Source organism: Pangasianodon hypophthalmus, chromosome 2, assembly GCF_027358585.1.
Source record: "Pangasianodon hypophthalmus isolate fPanHyp1 chromosome 2, fPanHyp1.pri, whole genome shotgun sequence".
Taxonomy (NCBI): Eukaryota; Metazoa; Chordata; class Actinopteri; order Siluriformes; family Pangasiidae; genus Pangasianodon; species Pangasianodon hypophthalmus.
In genome coordinates this window covers 3,723,263-3,746,901 of record NC_069711.1, presented here as the reverse complement: position 1 = coordinate 3,746,901, position 23,639 = coordinate 3,723,263, and the positions used below count along the sequence as shown (strand labels likewise).

Below are 23,639 nucleotides of genomic sequence, written 5' to 3'. Positions count from 1 at the left end.
AAATTGACGTCTGAGATCACACGTGGTTGATTTATGCGTTGTCAAGGTGTGAAAAAATTGACATGTGAATGCATTAATAACACATCTACAACCCGCAAACAAACAGCGTGTTGTTCAGGTGTGAACAATCGTGTAGTTTTGAGCCGAATGGCCTTCCATAATAAAGAGCCGGCTGTAGGAGTCGATTCATTCGCGAAAGAAAACATCTCTAGCCCAAACATGGCGAATGTACTGCTCGAGTTCAAGGCTTCAGTCGGTGACTTGGAGCCCCAGAGCTGCCCATTGCTCATCATCGGGCAGCTCGGATACTTGCAACAAATAAACTGGAATCAAGTTAAAGGGAAACTGCTGCCGGTGGTGACCAAAGAGGCAAGGAACGCTAGCATTAGCCCATATAGTGGGAAAATCAGAGCTAGGCTAATTGGTATTCATAATTATATAACATGAGTATATCTGTGTTGTGTAACATCATTAACTGCTTCGATTAGTGTTACGTTTGTGACTGCATTGCTGGCCAAATACTGTGTAACTGTGACCCTTATAATAATTAGGACAGCCCTTGTACTGGAGCTACGCGGCGAATGTAGCTAGGAGAGGTTAGCCTTCCGTTTAGCATCGGTTAGTCACCGCGGTCAAGCTAATCCGCGCTCACGTCACATGCGCATATATGTTGGACGTTACGGTACCCGATAGCGCTAACCTCACCAGCAGCGCGCGCGTCAGAGCTGTGCGCGCGCGGTCATTTGTACTGAGCTCGTGCACAAAAAGGCAGGAAGTTTTCAGTCAAAAGATTGGACTGGATGCTTCAAATGATCCACTTTTACATGTTAAAAAAAACAAGCAAGTCAATGGCTATAGTGCTATTTTACATAAATACTCAAGCAAAACCAAAGTAATATGTAAAAATACCCTTAAGTTTATTTTGGTTTAAATAAATATTCTTTTATAACCCTTCAAAATATAGGCTACATTACCATTTGGAAAAGAAATTAGCCTGTTTGATTACAATCAGAAAACTGTCCTTTTTTTTAAAAAAAAAAAAAAAAAGGACGTTTAAATAGTAATGCATTTAGATGGGTTAATATATGTTTGGTTTATATGGGTTAAATACATACTAACAGTATTGACCAAACGTTTGTTATCACCTGATTATAACATTCATTATAGATTTAGTTCCCCATTTGCTCTCGTGATAAGCTCCACTCTTCCGGGAAGGCTTCCCACTAGATTTTGGAGCGTGGCTGTGGGGATTTGTGTTCATTCAGCCACAAGAGTGTTAGTGAGATGAGGCACTGATGTTGGGGTGCAGTCGGTGTTCCAGTTCATCCCAAAGGTGTTCAGTGGGGTTGAGGTCAGGGCCAAATTTCTCCAACCTTAACACACCATGTCTTCATGGAGCTCTCTTTGTGCACACATGCATTTTCATGCTGGAACAGGTTTAGGTCTCTTAGTTCCAGTGAAGGGAAATTGTAATGTTACAGCACACAAATACATCCTATACAGTTGTGTGCTTCCAACTTTGTGGCAACAGTTTGGAGAAGAACCACAGATGAAGGTGCTGGTCAGGTGTCCACAAATATTTGGCCATATAGTGTATATTGTGTAGGTTAAATGTATATTATATATGTTATATAGATGAGTGACTAAGTTTTTTTTGTAGCATACATATTTAAATATTAGATGTTAGCTAATTTTATTATTTAAATTATATTGAAGCATAACATTGTCAACCATGTGTAAAAGCAAGGCCTATTTTTTAACTGTACCATTTTCACTTACATGTAAATGATACAGCAAAAAAAAATAGGCCTTCCTGTTACAAAATCCTTTTGTGTCCTAATTGCTGTACATGTTTTCTGTATATGGGTCACCTTTGGTCAGATGTTATTACAAGGGTTCCTCATGTGCTTCTAAATGTCCACTTCTGTTATATCTATTTGTTAATGTATTTTTCAGGATCTTTCTGTAATGCCAAAAAATTCCACTGCCATGTCAAAGAGAAAGAAGTTGACAAAAAACCAAAACATACATTTTAGGGAAATGTATGTTTACTGTATTTGTATTTAAATCAAAAACGAAATCCCTCTGACTTTATCTGATTATTATACAGTCCATTCAAAAAAAGTACTGGAACAGCAAGGCCAATTCTTTTGTTTTCACTATACAGTGAAGACATTTGAGTTTGAGGTCAAAAGATGAATATGAGATAATAGATCAGAATTTCAGGTTTCATTTCCTGATATTTACAACTAGATGCGTTAAACAACTTAGAATATGGCACCTTTGGTGGCAGACAACCCAATTTTTATGTGATCAAAAGTATTGGAACAGATCGTCTTTAAGGAAATTAAAGTAAATGGCAATATTTGGTTGCATGTCCCTTGCTTGCAGTAAATGCATCAAGCCGGCAACCCAATGACATCATCAAACTGTTGCCTTCTTCTTCTTCTTCTTCTTCTTCTTAAAGAGGAGAAATGGATGCTCAATTGTTTTAAGGTCTGGTGATTGACTGGTGATTGACTTTCCCCCCTGATGAAGTCTTTTGTTGTGTTAGCAATGTCTTTTGAGTTATTGTCTTCATGCCTGCATGATGAAGTTCCTCCTAATTAGATCGGATGTGTTTTTCTGTAAACTGGCAGAATATTTCTGTAGACTTCTGAGTTCATTCTGCTGCAATCATCATGAGTTACATCATCAATAAAGATTAGTGAGGCCATTCCAGAAGCAGCTTTTCTTTCTCAATGCTTTAGCATTTTCATCACTTTGGTAAAGATTAATCTTGGTTCCAGAACTTTTGAGGCTCATCTCTGTATTTCTTTACACATTTCAGTCTGGCTTTCTGATCCTTATTGCTGATGAGTGGTTTGCATCTTGTAGTACAGCCGGTTGGAGGTTGTTGGTGATGTCACTGACTGTAGTTTTTGGGTTTTTCTTTACAGCTCTCACAATGTTTGTCATCAGCTACTGTTGTTTTCCTTGGCCGACCTGTTCCCCTCCTGTTTTCCCTCTTTTCTCAGCTTAAAAATGGATTTTCTCACATGGACAGCTCTCTGGTCTTCATGTTGGTTTATCATTTTTAACAACAAACGCAGTCTTCACAGGTGAAACCCAGAGCTCAGACCAAGAGTATACATTCAGAGCTGTTAATTGTTTAGACAATCAATCAAACAGAGCACACCTGGGTTAAGAGAAACATCTGTCAGTCACGTGCGCCAGTATTTTTGATCACTTGAAATATGGGTGGGTTCAAGGAAAAGGTGCCATGTTCAATGTTGTTTAACACATCTAGATGTAAATATCAAGAACTGAAATTCTGATCTATCATCTCATATTTATCTTTTGACCTCAAATCCAAATGTATTCAGTGTATAGCAAAAACAAAAGATCTGGCCTTTGCTGTTCCAATACTTTCAGAGGGGACCGTATAAAGGTGAAGTTTGATAAAATATTTATCGGAATATTTCCATAATGTTTAGTAATTTCCACGACCCTGTGTAAGAGGAAGGCTTTGAGTGTCTATATCCCCATTTTGGAAAACTTTTACCATTGTATTTTATTTTATTGACAAAGTGAGCTGTTCATGTGTTCAAATGTGTCAATATATGATTATTACATGTGGACTCAATTTGATTAGCTGTTATTCAGAATTTTCCCGTAATATTTGAAAAAATTTATTAGATTCTAAAAAGAGAACTATTAAGAGAAGTATTACGGGAAAATTCTGAATAACTTTCACTGTATCATTTTCTTTTAAATCAAAAATGAAATTCTTATATGTGGTAGCGGGTTCATGACCCTGTGCAAGAGAAAGGCCTTGAGTGTCTATATCCCCATTTTGGGGAACTTCTACGCTTCCATTTTTTTAAAAAAAGAAAGGCAAAGTCAGTGCTTCATGTATTCTAATGCGTCAATATAGGATAATCCAATAACAGTACAATAACCCTTAAAAGTATAGGTCTTTCCTTTAGAGAAATTGCAAAAAAGCCAAGGTGTCAGCGAGTACAGTTTCCTACACTATCAAAAGACAATTGGAAACTGGAGGAAACTCTGATTTGAAGAGGTCTGGTAGACCCAAAGCCACAACAGAATCAGAAGACAAGTTTCTGAGGGTCAACAGCTTGCGTGATAGGCGGCTCACAGGACAACATCTTCAAGCACAGCTTAACACTGGACGAAGTAAGCAAGTCTCAGTTTCAACTGTGAAGAGAAGACTTCCAGCTGCAGGTTTGACAGGTCGAGTGGCAGTAAGAAAGCCATTGCTAAGATGGCAAAATAAGAAAAAGGGGCCTGGGCCATGGAGCACCGCCAGTGGACTACTGAAGACTGGAAGAAGGTCTTGTGGACCCATGAATCAAAATTTGAAATCTTTGCTTCATCACACAGGGTTTTTGTACGCCATTGAGTAGGCGAAAGGATGGTTCTTCGGTGTGTGACACCAACTGTCAAACATGGAGGAGGAAGCGTGATGGTGCTCTGGGGCTCTTTTGCTGGATCAAGAGTCAGTGACTTGCACAGAGTGAGTGGTACCCTGAACCAAAACTACTACCACAGCATTTTGCAGCACCGTGCAATACCCTCTGGTATATGCCGAGTTGGTCACGGGTTCATCCTACGGCAAGATAATGACCCGAAACATACCTCCAGGCCTTGTCAGAACTACCTTAGAAGAAAAGAACAAGACGGTAGGCTTCAAATCACGGAATGGCCAGCACAGTCTCCAGACTTAAACCCCATCGAGCTGGTTTGGGATGAACTGGAGAGAAGGGTGAAAGCAAAGCAACCTACAAGTGCAACACATTTGTGGGAACTTCTGCAACCGTGTTGGGAAGAACTTTCCAAACAATATTTGATTTCCATTGTAGAAAGAATGCCACAAGTGTGTTCGGCTCTTATATCTGCAAAAGGTGGCTACTTTGATGAGTTAAAAATTTACCTTAAATTTTGTTAAACAAAATGATTCCGTGATTTTTTTTTTATCTCCAATTGTTTTTGTTCTATGCTTTAATTTCAGAGTACATTGAGACATTAAACTGCGTAACTTCAAAACAATAAAAACTGGAAAAATGGAGGTGTTCTAAAACTTTTGACCGGTATTGTATATATGTATACACTTTGTATATATTTTTAAAAAATGCAACCTTGAAAGTTACCCAAAATGGGGATATAGACACTCAAGGCCTCAAGCATATGAGCACATACCAAACATAAGGATTTCATTTTAGATTCAAAAGAAACTGGTAAAGTAAATGTTCCCCAACATGAAACTACTGATAGAGAAGGTATTCCTCTGTCACACAGTTGTGACAATTTTTAGCTAATTTGAGTATAGAATATAACCCTAGTGGGCATAACGTTACAGAGTTTAGATCTTATTTTTCCTTGACATAAACGGAGACCACTGATTGAGTGTTCATGTTAGTAAGCACAGAGTGAGATTGCATGCAATGACAATAGAGTGAGTGATCAGACAGAAGGGAGATTCATGGCGGTGCACAATAATGTTCTGATGAAATTAGTTGGTTCTAAACATATTAGTAATTTAAACCACAGTGAAACCAGTAAATGCATCACAGTACTGTGTAAGCAGCATACAGTCATGGGGGAAAAAGAAAGTACATCCTCCTTTAATTCTGTGCTCTTATTTATCAGGGCCTAAATAACAATTGTGTCCTCACCAAATTCTATAAACAAACAAATAATAAAAAAATCTCAGGTGACGACAAAAAACACAACAGATTTCAATATGTAGTCATTTTTTCCCAAAAAGTAAACCAACATTTAGAAACCTGGTGGGGAAAAAATAAGTATAATAATTACTTATAATTCAGTAACATGTAGAGCACCTTTAGTAACAATAACTCGAAGTAAATGTTTTCTGTAGGAGTTTATCAGTCTCTCACATAGTTTTGGAGAAATTTTGGCCCACTGTTCTTTACAACATTGCTTCAGTTCATTGATGTTTGATTTGCGGTTGTGCTTGGGATCACTGTCCTGTTGAGTGACCCAATTTCGGCCCAGCTTAAGCTGTTGGACAGATGGCCTCACAATTGTCTCTGGTATATCTGGTATAATATTCTCGTATAAAGTGGAGTTCATCATTGTCTCAATGACTGCAAGGTTCCCAGATCCTGTCGCTGCAAAACACCACCATGCTTGACAGTTGATATGGGGTATCTGTGACTATATGCTGTGTTTGGTTGTTGCCAAACATGGCACTGTGCATGGTGACCAAACATCTCCACCTTGGTCTCATCAGTCCAAAGGATGTTGTTCCAGAACTTGTGTGGTTCGTTCGGATGCAATTTTGCAAACCTAATTTGTGCTGCCGTGTTCATTTTGGAGAGAAGGGCTTTTTCCTAGCCGCAATTCCCTGAAAGCCATATTTGTTTGATCTTTTTCTGATTGTGCTGTCATGAACATAAACATTTAATGTTCTTACAGATGCCTGTAGGTCACGTGATGTAGCTCTTGGGTTTTCTTTATATCTCTGAGCATTAAACGGTCTGACCTTGGACTGATTTTGTTGGGATGCCCACCCCCAGGAAGATTGGCAAGTGTCTTGAATGCTCAGTGTAAAATGGTGAATTTCAAATTGTTTAGAGATGGCCTTATAACCCTTCCCAGATTGATGAGCAGCAACAATTGCTTCCCCGAGGTCATGGCTAATGTCCTTTATTCTTGGCATAATGTAAACACACACCTGAGTGCTCCAGAATACCAAACTGCCACAAGTTCTGCTTTTATAGAGGTAGTCACACTCTTTTGATTATTAACTAATTTCGTGTATTTTTAGTAACACCTGGCTGCTAATTACTCTCTTAATGATTGTGGAACTAGGAAGGGTGTACTTAAGTTTTCCCACCTAGTTTCTGAATGTTGGTTTACTTTTTGGGAAAAAATGACTGCACAATGAAATCTGTGTCCTTCAGTTGTCTTTTTGATTGTTTATAGAAGTTGGGGAGGACCACCCAATTGTTATTTAGGTGCTGATAAATAAAAACATAGATTTAAAGGAAGGTGTACTTTCTTTTTCCCATGACTGTATGCTCCAAATTAAATGCATGGGGGGCCCCTCTGTCCACCTGCTTCTGCCTGCTTTAAAAAAAAAAAAAAAAAAAAAAAAAAACTCCCGTGACTTTTTTTTTTTTTTTTTTTTTTTTTTTTTTTTTTTTTTTGGTCCTGTGGGTTTCAGTTCCGAAAGTAGAACTCTAATGCATATGAATAGGTGGTGAGGCATGTGATAAACTTTGTTTGGAGAAGTTAAAAAGGCTCCATGGATAGAATGAACTGTTGGCTGCACTACATTATTAAACTCCTCTATTTTTGATCTCTTTGTTTCAATCCATCATGGCTTGTTCCAGCGTAAGCAACTCGGATTAATAAATGATGAATTAATTTGTCAGTACAGACTCCCAATAACACCTCTCGTATATAGGGCAAGAAATAACACATTTGAGCCTGTCTTCTAAAGTTACTAACCTTTCTTGACCACTCAGCAGATCAGGTCATTCTGGTTCTTCTTCCTTTTGTTTTTGAAAATTATGTAGATAAAGCTGTTTTTAACATGATCTTTTAAGTGTCACGTATGTTCTAGCCACCAATCAGGAGCATCCTCAGCAGAGAGATTCTCCCTGCTGTGTCTATACTCACCATCCACTTTATTATCACACTCCTCTACATTCATCCAGATGGGCTGGTTTGAATATTTCAGGAACTGCCGATCTCTGAGACTTTCTCACACAAATTTACACAAAATAGTGGGAAAAAAAATGTCAAGTAAGCAGCAGTTCAGTGGGTGGAAACGCCTTGTTAATGAAAGGAGTCAGAAGAGAATGATCTGACAGGAAGGCTACAATAACAAGACAGTTAAAGATTGAAATATTGAAATATTCCAGATCAACAGTTTCTGAAATACTCAAACCAGTTCAACAACCATGCCATGGTCAAAGTCACTGAGATTACGTTTAGTTGTGTCCTTATGTTCATGATATCAAGCAAAATGTGTATCTGTGGAGAAAGCAGATTTGTTTCTGATCTTTATAGGTTTTTGTACTGTGAAGTTATTTATTTATTATGTAGTTATATCTCCATGCATAACTAATATTTTATGCTTTGCTTTCAGACTTGGCAGTTGGCGTTAAGCAGTCTCAATCCCAACCCTACAGACAGTTGCCCACTGTATCTGAATTATGCGAGTGTGGCAGCACTGCCCTCTCGCGTAAGCCGTCACAACAGTCCATCCTCTGCCCACTTTCTTACTCGGTTGGTTCGCACCTGTTTGCCCGCTGGCAGCAACCGCTGCATCCTGGTTAGTTTCACTTCATCTCTGTGTTCATCTGTTAAAACAGACTAAATATACACACAGTGCATGCAGAAAATATTCTTTTCCACATCAGTCTACACTCCATACCCCATAATGACAAAGCAAAAACCAGATTCGTGATAACTGCAAATTTATTAAGAAGAAAAAATTGAAAAATCAAACTGACATAAGTATTCATACCCTTTGCTATGACACTTGAAATTTAGCTCAGGTGCATCCCATTTCTCTGGATCATCTTTGAGATGTTTCTACAAAAACCAAGCCATGTGATCAAAGGAGCTGCCTGCAGAGCTTAGAGATTTTATTGTGTCTAGGCACAGATCTGCAGAAGGCTACAAAAAATTTCTGCTGCATTGAAGGTTCCCAAGAGCACAATAGCCTCCATAATTCTCAAATGGAAGAAGTTTGGAACAACCAAGACTTTTCCTAGAACTGTCCGCATGGTCAAACTGAGCAATTAGGGGAGAAGGGCCTTGGTAAAAGAGGTGACCAAGAACCTGATGGTCACTCTGGTTGAGCTCCAGAGATCATATGTGGAGATGGGAGAAACTTGCAGAAGATCAATCATCACTGCAACACTCCACTGTTCTGGGATTTACGGCAGAGTGGCCAGATGGAAGCCTCTCCTCAGTGCAAATTTCATGTTTTCATGCTTGCTTGTGTCTTGCATTGAGGAGAGGCTTCCTTCTGGCAACTCCTTGATCCTAAAAATTGGGTGGTCTGCCACCAAATGTGTCATGTTTTAAGTTCTAAGTTTAACACATCTAGATGTAAATATCAGGGAATGAAAGATGAAATTCTGATCCATCATCTCACGTTCATTTTTTTTTTATCTCAAACCCAAATTTCTTCAGTGCATAGTGAAAACACAAGAATTCACCTTTCAGTTCCAATACTTTTTGAAGGGGGACTGTGTGTGTGTATATATAGGTTATGGTTCACTGAGTATCTGTGTTGCATGTCAGAGATGCAAGATAGCTTCACTTTTTTTTTCTTCCTTGATCAGATGCTGTGTGAACAGTCTGATGTGTTTGCATCAGCGTGTGCCATTGCCCGTGCTTTCCCACTCTTCACTCGCCGCTCTACCTCATGCACAATGGAGAAGAAGCGCGTCACCGTGGAGTTTGTCATTGTTGGCCAGGAAAATAGCCATTTGGATCCTTCCACAATCAAGGTAATTCTTAATAATTATTATCATGTTCAACAACATGCCAATCTGTTGAAATATGTGGGCAACTCTGCACCTTTTTAAGAATGCTCTATCTGGATCCCAGCCCTTTTTAGCCCTAACCTTTTTGATGACACACTACAATAATCCATAATGCTTTTTTAGCATAATATAAATTTTAACAATTGATTGTTTGATTGCAGTCTCTTAACAATGTGGCTGATGGTGTTCGTCTGGCAGCACGAATTGTGGACACTCCTTGCAATGAGATGAATACCGACCATTTTCTAGAGGCAAAATATCTTTCTCTAGTTATGTAATTGTGGAGATATTTTACTAAAATAAACATTGGAACCGTTCATATAGCTTGATTAAGGATGTCTTGTTTACATTCTGTATAGGAAATCAAAGCAGTGGGAAACGAACTGGGCATCACACCAACTATAATTCGAGGCAAGGAATTAAAACAAAGAGGCTTTGGAGGTAAAATGTGAAACACTGTGCATACTTTAAGAAGAACGTGTTTATAATCTTATGCAAGAGAAGCATGCATTATCACAAGACAAACAGAGTGGATGACTTTGTTTTTAAAACCACTGAGTAACCTTAGTACCTTATTGTCTGGTTTAAACATTAGCTTGATCAATCTTAGTTTAGTCAGCATTGCAGTAGTTATAAAGTGTTGAACATTTGAAATATTTAACAAGATGAAATGAGCCACTTAAATGTTGACAAGAGAATATAAATAAATTTGTTATATACCATCTGCTAAGATTTCTGCTGTTTTGCTAATTATCTATAGTTTAGTCATTTTTTTTATATTTTCATTTCAGGTATTTATGGTGTAGGTAAAGCAGCTGAACACCCACCTGCTCTGGCTGTGCTTAGTCACACCCCCTCAGGTGCCACTCAGACCATTGCGTGGATTGGCAAGGGCATTGTATACGACACGGGTGGCCTTAGCATTAAGAGCAAAGTAGGTATTACTTTGACTTTTCCCGAAACACTAGGGTTGCGCTGTAATGGAATACAAGTAAATGCATTACATATTCAGAACTATACCTGTATTCAGTCCACAATACATTTTGAAAAGGCAATAATTCAGAATAGTTGCCTTTTAAATAGTTCTAGATATTAAATTGTTAATTTTGATCTTTTAAATTTGTAGGAGAATCCTTTATAGCAGACGTGTCCAGTCTTATGCAGAAAGAACGAGTGTGGGTGCCGGTTTTCATTCCAACAAAGCAGAAGCCATACCTGATGGCCTATTGAAAGCCAAGCTCAACTAATTAAACAGGTGGAATCAGGCATGGCTCCTGCCTGATTGGAATGAAAACCCACAGCAGCCCTTTGCAGATAAGATTGGACACCCCTGCTGTACAGTACTTCTCCACTGATAACTACAAACTAATAAAAAAAAAAAAAAACACCAGTACCTGTTCATTATCTGTATTAAAGTCACCAGGCCAACATTTGTTCTCTTTTTTATTGCGCACTAGAGAGCTAGTTTTGAGAACCATATTTTTCCGATATCAGAGCTTTATGTAATTTCCATTTTCAATTTTTTATACTTTCGATGCAAAAAAGGCAACTACTGATCAAAATACAAAGGAACAATATTTGTAGTAAAAATATATTCTGAATAGAATACTTTGAAGTGGAATACACTACTAAATACATTTAGGAGAGTATATTCAGTGTTCAGACATCAATTTTTTGCCAACCCTGGATACACATATAGAAGAATAAGCCTTTTACTGATTCATCAGTGCATTAAATAAAAGTACTGGACCAGTCATTTAACAACTGAAAATCCATATACAGTCAGGTCCATAAATATTTGGACACTGACAAAGTTATTGTTATTATTTTAGCTGTGGCCATAGTATTTTGAAGGTGAAATTAAATAATGAATATTCTTTCATTCTTACATCCAAACTGGGTGAACGGTGTAAGAATTAGAACACTTTTTATATGTGATCCCGCCTTTTTCATGGACTAAAAGTAATTGGAAAAACTAACATAATCGTACATGAAATTGTCATTTTTAGTACTTGATTGCAAATCCTTTGCAGTCAATGACTGCCTGAAGTCTGGAATCCATAGACATAACCAGACACTGGGTTTCTTCCCTGGTGATGCTCTGCTAGGCCTTTACTGCAGCTGTCTGCAGTTCCTGCTTGTTCTTGGGGTGTTTTGCCTGCAGTTTTGCCTTCAGCAAGTGAATTGCATGCTCAGTTGGATTCAGGTCGGGTGACTGACCTGGTCATTGCAGAACATTCCACTTCTTTGTCTTAAAGTCTTGGGTTGCTTTCAAAGTATGTTTGGGGTAATTATCCATCTGCATTGTGAAGCACCATCCAAGTCTTGAAGCATTTGGCTCATATCATCAGTTAATACTAGGGAACCAATTTCATTGGCAGCACATATCATGAGATACGGTGGTATGCTTCAGATCAGTTCCTTCCCTTCTTCATACTCTTCTCTTCCCATCATTATAGTACAAGTTGATCTTTGTCTCCTCTCTCCATAGAATGTTGTACTGTAACTGTAGGGGTTTTTGCTCACCAGGGAAAAAAATCTTCTGCCATACATTATAGTTGTTTTCTGGGGTCTTCCATGCATTTTGGTGTCCTTGAGCTCAGCAAATAGTTGATTTGGCCACACATGTTTTTGCTATCTCTGGTGAATTTGTTTTGATTTTTTCAAATTAATGATGGCTTGCTTCACTGTCAGTGACAGTTCTTTGGACTTCATATTGAGAATCACCAGCAACAGAATCCAAATGCAAATGCTAAACATGTAATCAACTCTAGACCTTTTGTCTGCTTACTTGTAAAGTAAGTAATGTCTGAAGTAATAAGGGAATAACACACACCTGGGCATGGAACAGGTGAACAGCCAGTTGTCCAATTACATTTGGTCCCTTAAAAAGGGGGTACCACATATTAAAAAGTGCTGTACTTTCTGTACTCTTCACCCGATTTGAATGTAAATACCCTCAAATAAAGCATCACTTTGTCATTGACCAAATATTTATGGACCTGACTATAGATTGTAACGTACCATCTTTCTTTGTATGTTTGTACTGTTTTACAATCCAAACATCTGTTTTACTTCCCCTTACAGAGCACAATGCCAGGCATGAAGAGAGACTGCGGCGGAGCAGCTGCTATTTTGGGAGCTTTTAAAGCCGCCGTTAAGCAGGTGAAGAATCTGAACAGTAGTTGCATATGTAATTGGGTTTCTAACAATCCCAGATAACTGTCAGGGGAGGTGAAAATCACAAGGATACGTTCTTGTGTGAGAGCAGACATCCCAAGACCTTCTAATAAACATCACAAAGTGACATATGACAAAGTATTTGCAGTAAGTACCACTGTCATATAGCCATCTTTCCCTGGAACCAAACCAGAAGGGTGTTCAGAGATGACCACCATAGTCGTACCACTAGAGGGCTGATGTCTGAACCTTGTAGAACCTGGAGAATATGCACAGTGATACCTAGATAGTAGCAGTACAGAATTCCTGGAGCAGCATGCCTCAAAATAATGCCCATGAAGAGCACCCCGTAGAGTGGCATAGTGATGACGTCCACCACCCACTGGGCTAGCCCCCCAGTGTCTTTCCTGTGTGGTAGAAGAACAGTTGAACTAAGCAGTACCATAGGATACTATCAAGAACAACAAGTAACACTTTGCAGGCTCATCTTAATGGAATGTGGCAGAAACGCATGCAAGAGAAGCTTTTCATCAGAGCATGTGGATCTCACTCTCTTTTTGCCATTATCAGAAACGCCCATTTCATTTCAGCATTTTGCATAGGCTCATAACAAGGTGCCTCCAGCACAAGGCGGAGATCCCACACCTGTAATATGTTCACTTGGCATTGGTGAAGAGGTCTTGCCATACATTGTTGAACTTTTCCCACTTACCACTTCTGGGTAACTTCAACTGCACTCAAATTAGTCAACCCCCCAATATGCATATGATTAAAATTGAATGATAATATAGAAACCAAGATTGTAGTAACCAGTCAAAGAATGTTTATTATAATACATATTCAAGCAGTTTTGAGAACAAATTTGAGTTTCCTACTAATAGTTTAAACAAGAAATCTAATTCTCTCCATAAATATCCATGTGCAAAATTGTTCAATGGCCAAAGTCATTTTTTTGTGGAGCATATTTTACACTTTGTAACATCCAATAAATGTTTCCGGGAGGTGCTCACAATCTTGTTGGAAGCCTTGACCATTACTTGCATACAAAAGCTTCCATTAATGTTTCTTGGTTTCTGTGCCACAATAGTTTTCTTTAAATCCCACCAAGGATTTTCACTCACTCGGTTTAAGACGCAGATCACGTCAACAACAACGATGGCATAAAGTTTTAAAGAGAAATGAACTCATCAGTCTCTTTAACATTGCTGTGTATTACAGCTTGATTTGGAAACCAGGTGGACAGGGGTGTTTTGGTTCTGACATGTCATCTAGTAGATGCTGCTTTTAATCCTCCAGATGTACAGTACATAAGACACGCAAGCAAGTACGTGAACAATGCCGCATATGTACGCATGGTGAAAGTGAAGTATATTTGAATCTTAAGTGTGGGTGGGAACACAAATTGCCTGATCCTTGGTGGGGGCACAAAAGCCATTCAGAAAAGTACGGTAGTTTTCTGATGTCTTTGGCCATTATGGGAGACGAGGCTGCTTCCGTGTATCTTGAAAACACCTGTGGCACTAGGGGGAGGGGTGACACTGAATTGGATTGCCTGCCCTTTGAAGGCAAACCATAAAAATCATCCGTGTTTTGGGGTGGTGTGGGCATTTAATTAGCCATCCTGCAGATCCACCAATGTGAACCAGTCCTGTGGTTGTCTGGCTTCGACTGCATCTGAAAATCTTAATTTATGGAAATGGATGGTCTTTAAGACCCAATTCATTCTGCTCAAATCTAGAATCTCAGTTCTTTTTCTGAACAATGAAGTAAGTCAAGTATAACCCTTTGTCATGTTTGATGCTTTGTTGCACCCCTGTCCAAGACTCAAAGCAACAACATCTTGGGTCAAAGCAGCAACTTTGGGATCTGATATCAACAAGGCCCTGAACCATGAGAAGGTTGGGGTGGTGTAGTTGCTGCCCAATGAGAAATGTTTTAGGCTATAAAAAGTCCATTTGCCAGCCCCTGCACTTCGGCAACATGCACCATGGAAGTTTTTTATGGTAGGGGAGCTCTGTATAGGGCCTGTCCCACAAGGAGGACAGGGGTACTCAGGCACCTGCTAGAGGCGCTTGTGCGAGTTTGGTGGAACCTTCGTGGGTGAAATCAGGTTGTGGTGGCTGAAAGGTGCTGCATAGATGGCCAGATTGGCTTGTGTAAATCAGGTTGGGACAGAGAGTTGCCGCATATCCTAGCCATTGTGTTCCCTTGCTAAGAATGAGGTGTCAGTCAGCCCTGATACAAAGGGATCAGATTCTGTAGATTTGAATAATTACTCCAGTGCTAGCAGTAAAATGGCTAACATTGGGCCTCATTTATCAAGCTAGATACAAACAGATTTATGCCTAAATCATTCGTATGAGTGTTTACACGCCAAAAAAAATGGTCTAGCATAGTGTTCTATGAGAAAAAGGCCCTCGCAGTGTATAAAAAATGCCAGGGTTGAGGAGATGATAGGGGGTTATTGCCAGCTTCAGAGGACATTAATCACAAACTGCTAAGCGGACAGATCCACATGTCCTGATGTGTACAAGGCAAGAAAAAGGGAAAGAGGGCTCTATAACATGGTATTTACTGTCTTTGTTGGAAGGTCTTGGCATGTGTGCACATATGAAGAAGATTCAAGTGATTCTCACACCCCACCCATACTTTGAATACTGTATGCTGTTAAATTATGTGAAATAAGGGTTACAATTATTGTTCCAGTAATTTTTTTGCTATTTATTTCAGGGGTTTAAGGATAACCTGCATGCAGTGTTCTGCCTGGCTGAGAACTCCGTGGGGCCTACAGCCACCCGGCCAGATGATATCCACACACTGTACTCTGGAAAGTAAGCACTCATCTCACAGTACTACATGTAACCTTTACTAAAGCTGATGTTACCAAGATTCTTTTCTTTACCCCATTCTAAATACACGTTCACTCACATAAAAGAAGTAGCTATAGCACACTATGTGTCCAAAAGTATGTGAAGATCTGGCTATCACACTATGTGCTTGTTGGACATCCCATTCCAGAGTGGGTCCCCATTTTCTGCTATAACAGCCTTCACTCTTCTGGGAAGGCTTTGCGTCTGTAGGGATTTATGCCTGGAGCATTAGTGAGAGAGGGCACGGATGACAAGCAAGAAGGACTGGCACACAGTCGGCATTTCCATTCGTCCCAGAGGTGTTTGACAGAGTTGAGGCCAGGGTTCTGCGCAGGCCACTTAAGTTCTTCTGCACCAACCTTGGCAAATCATGTCTTTATGGCCCTCACTTTGTTCACATGAGTGTTGTTGTGCTGGATCAAGTTTGGGCTCCTTAGTTCCAGTGAAGGAATATCTTAATGCTACAGTATATAAGACATTCTAGACAATTCTGTGCTTCCAAAGTTGTGGCAACAGTTTGGGGAAGGCCCACATATGGGTGTGATTTGTCAGGTATCCACATACTTTTGGTCATATAGTGTATTTATAGATACCATAAAACCACAAAGCTAGCCAAAGCATTATGCTTTATTACGATGTATAATGTAAAAGTATAATGCAGTAAAGCATTGGGTCTAGGCATGATGATCAGTTTTGTTTCTGTCCTAAGGCCATTGTGGAAATATTTCTGTTTTCTGGCTCCAGGACAGTGGAAATAAATAATACTGATGCAGAGGGAAGATTGGTGCTGTCTGATGGCGTTGTATATGCAAGTAAGGATCTCTCTGCAGATATTATCCTGGATATGGCAACTCTGACTGGAGGTCAGGTGTGTATATATCAGTTATTAAGCTTAAATAGCATTTTCTGCATGTAGGCTGACTATACTGACTATTTTGAAATGGAAAATTCATGTCACAGGTGGGTAAAAGAAGCTTTTTCAGTTATTTTAAAAATAAAGTAAGTCTTACTGCAGTTGTATTTAGTTCTGAATGACAGGCAAGCACATGATCATGACCATATCAAACTTGCTTATGATAGCATAACTTCTGATTGCATAACTATTCATGGGTTTATGAGTAAACCCGGAAAATCACGTGGTGTAGAAAAATGTTAGCAACTGTAAAGCATACACTGAATAAGCTGGTTTAGGTCTGCAGTTTCTGCAGCACATTTACCACTTAGATAGACTTTTCAAGCTGTTATAATTTAAAAACAGTAGTCAGTTTTTTTCCATCTAGTTTTAAATGGCATGTTTATAAGAGGCTGGTTATAAGCCTCTTTTTAATGACAAGTGTAATATTGCATAGTTCATGCTCTATGCAGTTTTTCCTGCTCCTCCTGCTTCACACAAATTTACCAATTTTTCATTTTGCTTTACTACAAGAGTTAAAATAATTTGCTGATATGCCATAAAAACAGTCAATATTACTGCTTGTTATACTAATAGGTAGAAAGAATATAATAAATTCAGTTGCTGTGTGTCAAACAGAACAGAGTCCCTTTAATGCCATTGTTTGGTATGTATTGCTTCAGGGAATCTCCACTGGAAAATACCATGCTGCTATTATGACCAACAGTGAGCAGTGGGAGACGGCGTGTGTGAGAGCAGGCCGCAGCAGTGGTGATCTCACGCATCCTCTTGTCTACTGCCCTGAGCTCCACTTCAGCGAATTCACCTCTGCAGTTGCTGACATGAAGAACTCTGTAGCAGTAAGATAAATGGAGGGACTTAGATAAATTTAAGAGAGATAATGGAACCTATGTTAAAGTCCATTGTTTTTAACTTGCTAGACATAAAGTCAGATCCATAAATACTGACAAAGCTATTGGTAATTTAGCAGTATATTGAAGATGCTGAAATTAAATTAATATGATCTCAAAGTGTAGACTTTTACCTTTAATATGAGGTTATTTAAATCCATATTGGGTGAAAGCTGTATGAATTACAACACTTTTTATATGTGGTTCCCCTTTTTTAAGGGACCAAACGTAATTGGACAAACTAACAATCATAAATTAAATTGCCATTTTTAATACTTGGTTGCAAATCCTTTGCAATCAAAGACTGAAGTCTGGAAATAGAAATCACCAGACTCTTCGTTTCTGGCTCTACCAGGCCTTTACAGCAGCTGTCTTCTTGCTTGTTCTAACTTGGCCATTGCAGAACATTTCACTACTTTGCCTTAAAATGTCTTGGGCTGCTTTTTTGAAGTTATGCTTCAGATCATTGCACTGTGAAGTGCCTTCCAGTGGTTTTGAAGCATTCGGCTGAAACTGAGCTGATAATATATATCCCTATACACTTCAGAATTCTAATATTCTTATTATTTATGTTTCCAGTCGAGAGTGTGCTGTGCGCATTTTGGCTGCCGTTTCTCATCAGAGCTTTTTTCTTTTCTTTTCTTCTACTTTTTTTTTTTTTTTTTATTTAATAATGTATGCATTGTATGCTTTGTATGCATTGGCGATTGTTTGTTTTATTGTTTTGCCGTTTTTGTTTATTTGTCCACTGGTTGCCGGTTGAGGCGGCGCTCCAAACCCAATTTTGAGCTGCAGGTTCCCCAGACATAGATACACCAAACATAGATACAGTGTTTGGTGTGATCATTCTGAGTGGCCTTGGGACTGCTTAGAAGTCCATTGAGGATCCATGGCATGGCGTTCCAAACAGTGTTGCCCCGTAGCATTGCATCTGTATAGACTGTGAGGGACATACCTGTGTAGGACTACAGTGGGGCTATGAGTAACTCCTTCACTGAAATTATATCCCAGCAGCCTTTGGAGGACTCTGTGCTATTGTTTTTGGTGCTATATAAATTAAACATTATTATTATTATTATCATTATTATTATGTATCCTGCTCTTTTTGTCAGCAGTCACACATTCAGTAAATACACAGAACCAGTCATATATACCAGCACCACAAGATGAGGTGGTATGCTTCAGATCATAAGCAGTTCCTTCCCCTCTCCATACTCTTCACCTCTCGTCTTCTGGTACACGTTGGTCTTTGTTTTGTCTATCCATAGGATGTTGTTCCAGAACCGTACAGGCATTTTTTTTTTTTATTTTTATTTTTATTTATTTATTTTTTTTTATAGATGTTTTTAGCAAACTCTAATCTGGTCTTCCTGTTTTTGAGGCTTACCAATTGTTTTCATCTTTTGGTAAACCCTCTGTAAGTACTTTGGTGAAGACTTCTTTTGATTGTTGACTTTGACACAGATACGCCTCCCCCCTGGTCGTTCTTGATCTGGCCAACTGTTATGAAGGTTTTTTTTTTTTTTCTGTTATCCACTACAGTTGCATGTTCTCCCAGGCAGCTGTGGTACCATGACCACATATAAAAGGTGCTGTAATTCCTACACTGTTCACCCAATTCAGATGCAAAATACATATATGCCTTATCATTCAGGAGAAATCCCCAATTTACATGTATTAATAGGACATCTTCATGTATATACATGTGTGTATATATATATATATATATATCTATATATATATATATTTTTTTTTCCCTAATATATAGTACATGTTAAGTGGTCGGTGAGATGAATTTTCTTCCCTGCAGGACCGTGAGAATGCCCAGAGCTCCTGTGCTGGCCTCTTTATTGGCTCTCACTTGGGTTTTGACTGGCCTGGTGTGTGGGTGCATGTGGATATTGCCTCACCTGTGCACACTGTGAGTAGAATGTTTTGAAGGATACACGAACTATTTCAAAAACATGTCTTATTTCATTTGACTTCAGTTTCTCCTAGTTTGGTCTGTCCTATCCACTAGCTAGCTGTCCACTCTCAGTCGAGAAGTATTAATCAGAGTACCAACAGAAGAGTGTGAAGGCTATCATGTGCTTCCTCAGACACATGAATGTGTGTGGCTGAACAGCTCCTGCTCTCCTCAGCATACATGGCTCACAGATGCCCACAATTGTTTGTCTCTCTCTGATTAACAGAAAAGAGAAATACTGTCCTTCCCACCCAGAGAGCACAGATAGTTTTGCAGTCTTGGGCTCAAAGCACCATCTGTGGCATCATCTGGATTTGAAAGTACAGTCTCCTAACAATAGGGCAGATGCTTTTCTGTTGTACCACTTGGGAGCCCATCTAATTTTATTCTGTTAAATCAGGTAACTAATAAGGTGAGAGCCAAAGACTGTGTATGACAGTACAGGGCAATGGTGGCTGATAAGGCTCTGATATCAGAAGCTGCCAGTGCCCTGAACAAGGCCCTTAAACCTATCTGCTTCCTAACAAGCTGGGATGTGCGCGGAAAAGAAGTTCACTGTACTATAACGTGTGTGACAGATAGAAGCATCTTTATCTTCTTCATGGCCATTATTTTCTGATGCTATCAGGCTATTCTTGAAGCTACTATATGAAGAGGGTTTGCTTTCTTTTTCCCATGACTGTACTTACACTCAAGCATTCCTTTCAGATTTTATTAGTCAGTGTGTTCCGTGTTGTGTTGAATGGTCACATGCTGCTTCAGAATACTTCACATTTATTTCTTTGCCCTTATTCAGCGTTTTTGTAAATCCTAGAGACTGTGCATTTTCGCATGTTTTTCCAATAGATCATTTTACTTAATCTTTTCCCAAAGATTGAGAAGTACGTAAAACATAAGATGCACACTCACTGGTCATCTTTTAACAGGAACACCCGTATGCCTGCTCATTCCTGCAGTTATCCAGTCAGACAATCATATGGCAGCAGCACAATGCACCTTGTGTGTGAAAATCCCAGATCATCAGCAGTTTCTGAAATACCAGCCCATCTGGCACCAACAACCATGCCATGGCCAAAGTCACTGCGCTCATATTTTCCCCCCTTCTGATGTTTGATGTGAACATTAACTGAAGCTCTTGACCTGTATCTGCAAGATGTTATGCAATACACTGCTGCCACATGATTGGCTGATTGTATAACTGCATTAAAGTACAGGTGTTCCTAATAAAGTGGCTGGTGAGTGTACTGCATGTAACCTCTGAGGTTTGAACTGTTAGAACAAAATGAAGCAGATTTTATAAAGCTTGCAGGCTAATAGTAAACACAGTTTGATGAGTGAGCAGCTGTCCAAAGAGACCTATGGTGGTAATTCACTGGTGATGTGGAACTTTGATATATGGTGTGTAAGTAAGTAGTTGATTTTGTAATATTGCTGTGTAGGTGTCTAATAAACAGTTTATGTGCTGTATTACAGGGTGAACGTGCTACAGGTTTTGGAGTAGCTCTGCTTTTGGCTCTGTTTGGTCAGGCATCTGAAGACCCACTTCTCAATATGGTGTCTCCATTGGGCATCACTACTGTAAATGCCTCCTCAGGAGACCAGATGGAGAGAGACAGCAAAAGGAGAAGATTAGTCTGAAGACCACCTCAAACCGCTCTAGTTTCTATATTCTGAAACCAGTCCAAAAGCAGCAACATAACATTAAATGCATAAATACACACGCCCCTCATTTGTTTGACCATCAAGCACTGACTATCTCAAAATTACTGTTTTAATTCACTTTACTAGACATAAGAACACAAGCAGTAGTGATGTATTGAATAAAATGAAGGTGTCAAAATAAATTTGTCACAGAGACGCTTACATGTACGTTATTTATCACAGTGCAAAGGCAACGTTTCTGCTGCAGTCCAGTGACGTCACTTCACCCGACCAAACACGTGAGGAGGGTGGGAATTTATAATTACATAATCTGTAATGGTTTTAAGGAGAAAAAGTGACGTCATATTGATGTCATCATGACGTCATTCTGCTACCCCAATCATATATGAGTCAAAACGAATATAACAGAGTCAAAAGTAAGTAAGTAGTAAACTATCAGTAAATTCAGCATGCTAGTTAACAAACGTCTAGTTTTTATCGCTTTAACAAATTTACTTAGTTCTGCAGCAGTCGAGCTCTTACTGAAGAGTTGCCTGTAATGGACATTAGTGATTTAATGATGTCATGATTAGTTTAGAGTGCATGACACTCTAAACCACTCATATACTAGTCGAAATGAATGTAAACAAATGTCTCTGAGGCCCATTAGTGGATGGCTGCAGTACTATTTCTTAACCCTGCCCTTTCCCATATTAGTGAATGGGACCCAGGGCAATTTTAAAGGGAAATTCTGGCAAAAAAAATATATATATAGAATTTAATATATCCTTTATGTATGTAATACTGTGTTGCACTGGACTGTAACGCTTAATGTCCACAGTTTAGCAAAATTTGTGACTGATTGATTTAGAAAAATTTTTTTTTACGTTTTTCTGTTTTCACCTGAAGAGTACAATACCCAGAATTCAATACGGCAACATGTAATTCACGCAGTTTAGCAAAATTCATGATTGATTGAATTTTTTTTTTTTTTTTTTTGAGTTTTTCTGTTTTCACCCAAAGGGTACAATACCCAGAATTCAATATGGCAACAAGTAATTCAAGCAATGGGAGTACCTACTGTGATTGACATTTACATTTACATTTACAGCATTTGGCAGACTCCCTTATCCAGAGCCACTTACAGAAGTGCTTTAAAGTCTCTGTTAGTCCTGATACTGGTCCATTAGGTCATAGACTAAGAATACCATCAGACTGAGCAATCAGACCCTTTGAGACACGTGACTCTGCATCTCTGACGTCTCATGTGACGGCATTCCAGGAAATACAGCAGTATAAACATAGCAGGAAGTTTGTGATTTTTTAAAAGCAAGGCTAGAATGCTTGCGCAAGACGTTGTGTTGGGCATACTGTCGACTAAGACATATTTCCAGATGGTTGTTTTTAAAACAGTATAGAAGGATAATTCAGGTCCAAGCTGCTCTGTCTCTGCAGCTCCCATTTCATCTCGTCTAAGTTGTGACCTATCAGTAAACTACTGATGCTGAGAACTGAACTGACTCAGCCTGCTAGTTAATGAACATGCCTAGTTTATATCGCCTTAACAAACCTATATAGTTCTGTATCAGTCGTGGTAGTAACTTGGCTTTCAGGGTAACAACATCCCCGATGTTATAATTGTAAAACAAAGTGTAAACAACAAAGTATACCAACATTCACTTCTCTTTAGTATAAACGCTTATAGTTTTTATGAGATGTGCGTGTATATATCCTGTCATTGCAGGCTAGACCATTTAGCTTAGCATCATTTAGCTACTGACAGGATGCCAAGCCTTAAGGATTTTACAGAATTATAACATTTCAAAGTGTTCATTTAGCCAAATAACATGCCCTGCCCTTTACTGCTACTCCATAATAATAAACTGATAACATTTTAGCTAATGTCAGTCCTTTTCCTAAATAAAATTTTCAATAGCTATTTCGGTCAGATTATAACCAAGTAGTTCATTTGCTAGGCGAATCGCATTATTTCAAGAGCAGGTTAGAAATCTCTCTTTGAGATTTGAAAACAGGGTTAATGGGTTTTCCACCGAAGAAGATACTAAGAAAAAAGGCAATTCTGGCCGTATTTAGTATAAAACGGAGAGAAAAGAACCTCCCTGCCCGAAAAAGGCCAAACTGAGATAGGAGAGCTAGTTGTAGGTTATGCTTGTCTTCATGCATGTAGCTACTAGTAAGCTGGCTGTTAACACAAAGATAAATAATCATGTAACATTGCTAGCTAACATTATGGAAGTTATTTGTGTAGTTGCAAACATCAGTTATTTGGCTCAGTGTAATTCTGAAAGACCTTAATATCTATCTATCTATCTATCTATATAGTGACACCCAGTGTTCAAACTAGGAACCTAGGAGTGTGGACAACCCTGCTATAAGATTGTGGGACACAGTGGCTCAACATTAAGCCCAGTTACATTAAAAAGTCTCCTGACCCTATAAACTGTGCTGTTTATAATGGACAAGGTCTATTTGTTATCCAAGTTTATCAGTTAAAGGGAATATGTACTGTATGCTGATTCTAAAATACTGCTTTAAAATTTTGCACTTTATGTTGATGCCATACACAATTCTATTTTATCTGTCTTTCTTCCTGATAAACAGCAATTTTCTCTGTTCAACACACAA

At 38.9% G+C, this 23,639-nt stretch overlaps 1 protein-coding gene across 1 annotated transcript; it reads left to right on the top strand.

Annotated features, from left to right (window-relative positions):
* The first annotated feature begins 38 nt into the window (after positions 1-38).
* Positions 39-21,215, top strand: npepl1 (aminopeptidase like 1). The gene is made up of 12 exons (XM_026945609.3): positions 39-369; positions 8,123-8,308; positions 9,330-9,497; positions 9,695-9,784; positions 9,893-9,974; positions 10,325-10,467; positions 12,621-12,698; positions 15,444-15,544; positions 16,328-16,451; positions 17,159-17,335; positions 19,197-19,307; positions 20,826-21,215. The coding sequence occupies exons 1-12, from the start codon at positions 148-150 to the stop codon at positions 20,988-20,990; spliced, it is 1,647 nt and encodes a 548-aa protein (XP_026801410.1). The 5' UTR covers positions 39-147; the 3' UTR covers positions 20,991-21,215.
* Positions 21,216-23,639: the final 2,424 nt, after the last annotated feature.